The 9593-nt window shown below is 36.4% G+C and overlaps 1 protein-coding gene across 1 annotated transcript; it reads right to left on the reverse strand.

Moving 5' to 3' along the window:
- Nucleotides 1-8550: 8550 nt before the first annotated feature.
- Nucleotides 8551-9309, reverse strand: LOC109179038 (uncharacterized mitochondrial protein AtMg00810-like). The gene has a single exon (XM_019328609.1). It carries the CDS (start codon nt 9307-9309, stop codon nt 8551-8553), a length of 759 nt encoding a protein of 252 aa, XP_019184154.1.
- Nucleotides 9310-9593: the final 284 nt, after the last annotated feature.

A 9593-nucleotide genomic window follows, 5' to 3' on the forward strand; every position in this document is an offset into this window, starting at 1 on the left:
CATTTAGTTGATCTTTTTCAAGAATCAGTAAATTATTGCGCTCCTTGATTTGCGAGTAAGTGTCCATCATGGTTTGACAATCCTTCATCATATGAAAGATAGACTCTTTAGAGAAAGATGAGCTTACAGAATCAAAGGATTTAGGGGGTCGTTTGGTTCACGGAATGTAAGATTACCTTAGGGAATGTTAGATTGCTGGGAATGTTAGATTACTGGGAATGTTAGATTCCTATGTTTGGTTAAAATTGGGGTATGTAATATAATGATGTTTGGTTTAGGGTTATCTTTTATACACACTATAATATCCTTAACATATTTTCATATATTTTAATAAATTTAAAAATTAAAATAAATAAATAAGATAACAGTATCATATATAATCACATGATTTTAAAATATTAACTAAAATCTTGAACTTGAGAAACAAAATTATTTTATAAACTAACATAACATAATAAAAATAAAAAATATATATATAATTATATATATATATATATATATATATATATATATATATATATATATATATAACTAACATAACCAAGGTTATCTTAGATTACCTAAGATTTTGAAGGGAATCACATTCCCTTCAAAATCCTATGTGGAGGGAATGTAACATTCCTTGGGAATGTTAGATTCCCTGAGATAATATGAACCAAACACCGGAATGTGAGCTTTGGAATGTCACATTCCCTTGGTTATCTTATATAACCTGAACCAAACGCCCCCTAGAAGTTACCTCATCATCATCTGTTTCCTGTGCCATAAGACATAAGTCTTGATGATTTGAATTGCTTGACATGCTCATTTCAAATAGTGTAGTATCGTCTGTAGAACTATCACTTTCGTTGCTAGAAGATTCCTCAGACTCACTTGTTTCTAGTCATCATATGAAAGATAGACTCTTTAGAGAAAGATGAGCATACAGAATCAAAGGATTTAGAAGTTACCTCATCATCATCTGTTTCCTGTGCCATAAGACATAAGTCTTGATTATTTGAATTGCTTGATATGCTCATTCCAAATAGTGCAGTATCGTCTGTAGAACTGTCACTTTCGTTGCTAGAAGATTCCTCAGACTCACTTGTTTCTAGTGGGTCACTAATAAGAGCTTTTATTTTGTCTTTCTTGTTGAATCTCCTATCCCTGACTTTGGTTTCCTCCTGCATGGTGTTAGATTGATTTTTGCTTACCTTGGGATAAGGACATTCGGCCATAAAATGTCCAGGCTTTCTACAATTGTAGCATAAATTCGAATTGTCCTCCAAGGTTTCCTTTTTATGCCTTCGTGATTGTTTTTCCTCATAAACTTTTTGAATTTCCTGACAAACAAAGCAAAGTTTTCATTATTTAATAATTCGCTATTATCTACTGACCTTGACGTGGACGGTTGTTCAGCAACTAGTCTTTCTCCGTCCTTGACTTCATTTCAAACTCATAGGCTTTTAGATCAGCTTATCAGTTGATAGAGTCTTTAGATCTCTATGATCATGCATGACAATGACTTTCATGTCCCAACTTGACGGTAAACCACGTAGGATTTTGAGAGAAATTTTCTTTTGATTAATGTCTTTTCCAAGATCATTAATTTCTCCCAAGATTTGGGCAAATCTTGTTTCCATGTCGGTAATATTCTCGCTACTTAGCATTTTGAAATCCTCAAATTTCTTTAACTATGGTGAGTTTATTATCCTTTTCTTGTTCGTCTCTTTCACCAATTTGGATGACTGTTTCCCAAACTTCCTTCGCCGTCCTGCATTTACGAACTTTAGGAAAAATTGTATCATCAATAGATTTAAACAAAATATTCTTAGCAATATTATCCAAATTATTTCGTGTTCTATCTTCGTGAGTCCACTCCGCCTTAGGCTTTGGAACATATCGTAGAGTATCACTTGTCTGTACGGATGCAGTGTTCACTGGCAAGATTTCAATAGGACCACTAGTGATTACTTCCCACATTTCATCATGTAGTGGAGATAAATGTACCTGCATGCGAATTTTCCAATCATCAAATTTTTCTAGAGAAAACAATAGATTTTGGGCAAGAGCCATATCTCTTTTCATCATCTTGATTTTTCGAGATCTGTCTAGCAGTCAAAATTGACTCAAATAGACAACTGCTCTTATACCAATTGTAGGTCCCGATAGGGTGGTAAAAAGTCTAGCGGGGGTGAATAGACTTTTTAAACTTTTTCAAAATAAATAACACTTTGGTAATTTCAACTAAGTAACAAGATATTTAACTTAGATGTGCAGCGGAATGATTTAACAACCAAGTGTTACGTAAAATCAAAGAGATATATCACATGCAATATGATGGATATGCTTGGTATGGCTCAAATAATAAGTATGCAAATTTATGTCCACATGCATACGTGAAAGCTACTAGACCCAGATGAATAAATTCGCACAGTATAAAATGAGTCAGTCAAATATTCAACATGCAAGACAACAAAATATTTAAAGAGATGGTTCACTCAATATGTATGCAATATCATGTGTGAATCAATGAATGAATCCAAAAAGAATAGTGTCTGCATGCACTTGTAAAGTCACATAACCCAAACAATGAGATAGATGAATAAGACGAATAGTAAATGGGTTAGTATGCATGCAATAATAAATAAAAGCAGTAAGTAAATGAGAGAGAGGCAATTTATAGTGGTTCAGAGGTGGTGTAATCCTCCTAGTCCACTCTTCTCCTTTCACTCCAAGGAGGAAATTCACTATCTCGTTCACCCATATACAAATAGTGAATCAAGTGCTACACAAGCACTTCCCGAGTGTTTTGCACACAGGTACACTCAATCCCGAGTATCTCGCACAAAGCTATACTCCCGAGTATCTTGCAAAAAGCTATACTCCTGCACCAACTAAGTGTCTTGCACACAGCTACACTTAGCAACACCGAGCGTCTCGCACACAGCTACACTCAGTAACCACGAGTGTCCCGCACACAGCTACACTCACGAGTGCCTCGCACAAAGCTACACTCAACAGGGTAGTGTCTTGCACAAAGCTACACTCAACCCTCTTTCTACACACAGTAGAGATAAGATTTAGACAAAACAAATTTCTCTTCTAAGACTTGAAGAATCTCTCGTGAAAGCTCAAACTAGATATTTCGAATTTTTGCTTATGTTTGCTTCTTTGTATTGCCTTGCCTTCTCTTATCTGCTTCATGTCTTCAAGTCTTCTGGTATATATAGCTGAAGAAGCTATATTACCGTTGTAGCATCAGTTGATATTGATCGTTGATCTTGATCAGCTACACATTATTGCCAACTTGCATTGCGGTGATTTAATGCAAGAGATGGGCTCTCCACAGTGAGTTTGAAAATCCTCACCAGACAAATCTTCAAAAGTCATACATATCGGTTCATCGGCTGAATCTTCTCCGAAAAATAATTTCCTTATCTTGACGGATTCAAAATGATGAAATCTTCCAAAAGATTTGCTGCTGATTCTTGCTTGAGTAAAAAATATATCGTCGAACATTTCTTCTTCTGAAATGATTTGAGATACGTAGCAAGAGATTTAAATGAGAAAGAAAATGTATAGAAGAATTCACGTGCATCTTCCTTATCATGTCCACATGCTTCCAAACTTGTAGTCTTCGATGATTCACTAATTGACGGGCTGCAGGAATAGTCGAAGCCATACCCAATCGAAAAAGGATGTTATCCAAGCGCATTTCAAGTAATTGTAGTAAAACTTGACCTGTTGACCCCTTGGCTTTTCTGGCAATCCGAACGTATTGAATTAACTGTCATTCTGTAAGACCATAATGAAAACGCAATTTTTGTTTTTCTTCAAGGCGAATACAATATTGAGATTTTTTCCCGAAACGCGATTGGTTTCTAAGATCACTTTCAGCCCTAGGCCTTTTATTAGTTAGTCCTGGTAAAGCCCCCAGGCGACGTACATGTGTCCACATCGCAGCATGCACTTTATAAACAAGTGTCCTCTTTTCAAAAATATGCTTCTAGTGAGATTTGAACATGAACCAACAAAATATATCTCCCAAGCATTTACCATTACGCCATATTAACTCATTAGTTAATATTTCTGGATTTAGTCTTTATTCCCAGAATGGCATTAGTAGCATTTTGGATTGATTAATAAATCACTCCGAGTTTGCTTCTTGGTCTTCCCCTTCACACCTTAGCTTTATCTACTTTCCAAGAAGTTAGGGATTGAGTCTCGAACTCGTGACCTCTAACTTTAGCAACCTTGTTCCTTATCCATTTCACTGCTTAATCCTTTGATGTCTTCCAAGGTAAATAATTCTCAAATAGTAACATTCTGGATAAGTATATTTTGCTAAGAAATTCGTAGGCTTTATGGCTTGACTTGAGACTTAGACTAATAAACAACTAGACTCAAAATAAAATAGGGAAGTTCTAAAAATACAATTTTAGCTCATCAAAATTATTACACTTTATTCCTTACAAAAGGCAGATAAGAGAGGAAGAAGGAAAGGAATACTTTTCTTTCATTCAGACAAAGTTGGCTTGCTTGTTTATATACTAGGTCGGAAAGTGAAGCCATTTCTCATTCCAACCACAAATTAACAAAAAACAAAGGGAGTGGTAATTGAGAAAACCCATGCTGGTACATCCTGTACGAAAATAAAGGAAATGTCATTGTTGACTATCCGAAAAAGATGATGCACTTTGAATGGATTTCTAACAACAATTAGATTCGAATCTAACATTAGTAAAGCCTTGGTCTTTGATCCATGTGAGAGCTTCCTTCGCAACCATCGTTTCAGCAAGAAAAGGATTGCTGCTACAAAGAAGAGGACCTTCTTGGCTGCCTTGAAAGTGCCATCCGCATTTAGAAATAAAATGCCGTAGCTAGCTCTGCCTTGTAATGTATCCACACCAGCATCAAACTTACAAATCCAAGAAGCTGCAGCCACGTTCGCCTGGGAAGGGTTTTCCGCACCAACACTGGAAACAACACTCTCGCACAGACACTAGTTTAATTATAGTAATGTTGAAGTATTATTTTAATTGTACTTCAGGTCATTTGACAATATATATTATTGCATGACTCTGAATTTTAGTTTCATTTTCCACGCACACTAGTTTCATTATAACAATACTAAAGTGTCATTTTAATTATAGTACAGTTTCATTTGACAATAATGTGTTTTGTTTTGAAATTTCATTTTTTACACACTAGTTTCATCATAGTAACACTAAAGTATCGTTTTAATTCCACTACAGTTTCATTCGACGATCATGATTCACACAACGATGTGTAAACCATGGTCCACTGTATAACAACTGCAGAATACTGGAGTAATCACCATTATTGCAAATACAGTGTGCGGCCCATTAGCACATACGTCCTTACTAAGGCATTCCAAGTTGACAACAAAATCATCGACCAGCGGCAATTTATATCCTACACCACGGCGCGCGTTGCACAATGCGCCCAGATGCAAAACGATGTTGTTTTAAATTTTTTTTTTTTGAAATTTCCCGCCCCAGTGAATGGCAGTAGTTTTTTCTTTTAAAAAAAATTCCGCTGCTCAAGAATGTACATAATGTTATACTAGAATACACATAATTGTATACATGAATGTACATAATTATATAACAAAATATACATACACTTTTTAAAAGATAATACACATAATCTAACATAATACATAATAAACATAAACTTTTAACATAATACACATCAACTATTAACATAATACACACAAATTTTCTGATTTGGATGTACATAATTGTATAAAAAGAATGTACATAATTGTATAAAAAATGTACATAACTATATGAAACAATACACATAACTGTATGAACAAATACACATAACTGTGTGAACAAATACACATAATCCCAGCAACTTCCTACCACGCCTCCCAAAACGACGTCGTTTTGGGAGGCGCGCGGCGCACAGTGCTATATGCGCCGTGGTGTAGGGTATAACGATTGTCTCCAAGGACAATTTGTTACAACAACAATTAGTGAAATTAACTATGTTATATATTAATGTTCTTTATTCTAATAATGTAATCAGTTCTTTGTGTGGCAATTAAATTAAATAATAAAGTTTTGGGATTTTTTGTTAGCATATTTCTATTTGCATTCATAATAATTTACACTCAAATCTTGCCTTGATTAATGTGATCTTGCCTTTATTATTGTAAAAAATAATTGTGGTGGGTCTTAATTACAATCTTTTAATTTACATTATATAGCTAGTGTGTTGGAATTGAAGTATTGCATCATTCTTTCCAAAGGTTGAATCCCCAACCCTAAGGGTCCGACAGAACATCTGGGAGGATGTAAATCATGGTAACTCAACCGAATCATAGAGGCTAGACCTTTGCTTATTGTGCACAAGAAGCTCCCCACTCAACCGCTAGTGAGACTCAATCCCGGATCATTCTTTCCAAACTTCATCCCTATGACCAGAGCTACCCACTTCATCCCTATGACCAGTTGAGCTGCCCATGCAGGCTAAAGTATTGCATCATTAAATTATTAAATGAAGACAAATAAATGTGTTTGAAATTTAAATGCGAATTTCAATTGCATAGAGCGAGCATTATTCCCATTTCAATTTTCGTAACATAATTAGCTTATCAGTTAATTTTGGCTTATTTGATTACTATTTAGCTTAATTAAAAATCAATATAAGTATTTGATTAATTAGCTTTTTGTAGCAATATTTGATTAATTAACTTTTTGTAGCAATATTACTCCAAAACATCTAATTTAAGCAAATATAACAACTATCAACTACAACTAATTTACCAAACATGTTTCTACAATCATTAATATCAATTAGTCAAACCCACTAACCTAATCAACTAACAACTATTTACCAAACACTCCATTACTTTTTCTTTAATATCATTTTTCATAATGTTCATATCACTTGTGAATTAAACAAGTGTCCATTATTTCTAATCAACTTCATTTCCATTCCAATTATATTGATGAACAAACCGTTCATTCTAGATTGAATAATATGAATAATGTCAATTAAATCATGAAATCCTCCCAAAAAATTTAACATTTAACAATTTTAATAATTGTGGACTGATTATTAAGTATGTTGAGACTATACCATGCATATATATTAAATTAAAAATGTAGTGATTATTGTTGCGGATGCATGGATTTTGGTATTTTATAATCTACCATACTAATAATAAGAAGAGTCAATAAAATAAAATTAAGTCCGTGACACTAAAAAAAAATATTATATCATTTACTTTTTATAACGAAATATTCTATTAACTATTTATTATTCACATAAGGAAGGTCTTAGGTTCAAAGACACCCCCAATCAAAATATACATTGGCTGGGCATCGGACTATTCTATTTTTGCAATGAGCGTGTGATAATTAGTATAATAATAACATATTTGAATCTGAAAAAGATTTCCACAGCCAAAATTTAATGTGCCTTAGAAATCTTTAAAAATAAAAATAAAAATAAAAAAACAAAGAATTTTTTTCCTTTGCCTTTTTCTTTTTAAAAATATGAAGGGTCGTCCTACAAGTATTGAATTGAAGTTAGTATAGTTGCAGAACGATGAAACCCAAAGAGGAAAAAAAAAAAGATGAAAAAAGCGTCATCCCTTGACGTGCAAAAGAATATAATGTGTTGTACCTCGATCAGTCGGTGTGCCTCCTCCGTCCGACGCAGCAGAGCCATTTCCTGCCGGTACGAGACTTCCCCAGGTAGAGGAAGTGGGCAGCGGGAGTGTTTGACGATGGGGAGGAGTTGTTGTTGGGACGGTCCTTCCTTGTGGGGGAGTCGAGCTGGTCACGGCGGGTGGTGGTGGTGCGAGATGGTGGCCGGGCGCCATCCCTCTTGGCGTGGCGTGCCTTGTCAAAGATGACGGAGAAATCATTGGAGGCAGCCGGATTCTTTTCGTCCCAGTCTCCGAATTTAGGCAGCGGAGCGTTTTTTTCAGCCATTTCTTCGATCTTTTTGGATTCCGATCCGATCCGATCAAATGGGAAGAGCCGAGAGAAAAGGGAAGTGTGATTCTCTCTCTCCTCCTCCCGTTCCTCTTCTCCCTTTCAAACACTCCCCCAGCCCCCTTTTTTTAGTTTGTGTTGATCTCATAAAATGTGGGTTCCTATCTGATTGAGGAGGGGAGCTGAGAATGCGGGAAGCAATCTTGGGCGGTTCCTATCTTGGTGGTCTTTTTGTTTCGGGCAAACCTGGTTCTTATAAATGTATGCATGTTATGAGATGATAGCCGCTATTTGCGCTCACCGCTCGCTTCCTGTAGGATCCTGGATCCTGGATCCACCAATATTGTATTCACCACTCCACCCTCCATCTAATATATACACCCCCATTATTATTATATATATGCATGTGATGTGCTTCATCTTATGCCACGCATATTATAGTGCATGTGATGAATGTAGAAACGTGATAATTGTATTCAGTAAGACAGTAACAAACAACGATAAAGACATTACAAATTAAATATACAACAAATAGACATATAGATGAAATATAACTCTAAGATAAAATAAGTCCTAATAAGCCCCCACAAACTCATGGTGGCAAGGACACAACATTGAGTTTGTCATGTAAAAAGTAAAACCGAGAAGAGCCGAGGGCCTTCGTCGTAAAGATATCCGCTAACTGATCCTTAGTAGAAATGAACTGTACCGCCAAATCCCTGGAAGCCACCTTATTCCTCACGAAATGGTAGTCAATCTCCACATGTTTTGTCCTAGCATGGAACACCAGGTTCACGCATAGATAAGTGGCGCCCAAATTATCACACCACAACCGAGGAGGGGAGGGTAGCCAAACACCCATCTCGGCCAGCAAAGAAACCAGCCAAGTCGCATCAGCCGAAGCATCCACAAGGCCCTTGTACTCAGCCTCGGTGGACAACCGCGCTAATGTCTTCTGCTTGCGACAAACCCAAGAAATCATATTGTTACCAAGATAAACGGCAAAGCCACTCGTAGACTTTCGATCAACCAGGCAACCACCCCAATCCGAGTCCAAAAAAGCATGAACAACAAGAGAGTCTGACTTAGAGATATGAAGGCCAAACTGTAAAGTACCCTTCACAAAGCGCAACACACGCTTCAAATCAGTCCAATGAGTAGTCGTGGAAGCATGCATCGACTGACACAACATGTTAACTGCATACGACAAGTCGGGACGAGTAATAGTAAGATACTTAAGAGCGCCCGAAAGTTTGCGAAATGAAATAAGATCCGGCAACGGGTCAGGCTCACTAGGAGACCCCGACTTCGAAGTAGAAACAAGAGTAAGGATGGGCTTACAGTCCTCCATGCACGACGCAGTATATCAGTCATATAACGACGTTGAGACAACACCAACGCACTATCAACGTCCACAATCTCAATACCCAAGAAAAACCGTGGAGTACCCAAGTCCCGAATTTTAAAAGCATCAGCGAGACGGTTAAACAATACAGACACAAGCATAGAATCACTATCCATGATAAGAATGTAGTCCACATGGATAAGCAAGTACACACGACAATCAGACTTAGCATAAATAAACAGGGAGGCATCGGTCTTGGACGACTGAAAACCAATCAGGTGGTTGTTTTT

Source organism: Ipomoea nil, unplaced genomic scaffold, assembly GCF_001879475.1.
Source record: "Ipomoea nil cultivar Tokyo-kokei standard unplaced genomic scaffold, Asagao_1.1 scaffold0876, whole genome shotgun sequence".
In the NCBI taxonomy this organism is placed as follows: Eukaryota; Viridiplantae; Streptophyta; class Magnoliopsida; order Solanales; family Convolvulaceae; genus Ipomoea; species Ipomoea nil.

Coding starts and splice junctions, on each gene's coding strand:
- LOC109179038 (XM_019328609.1), bottom strand. CDS start 9,309: ATGGAGGACTGTAAGCCCATCCTTACTCTTGTTTCTACTTCGAAGTCG.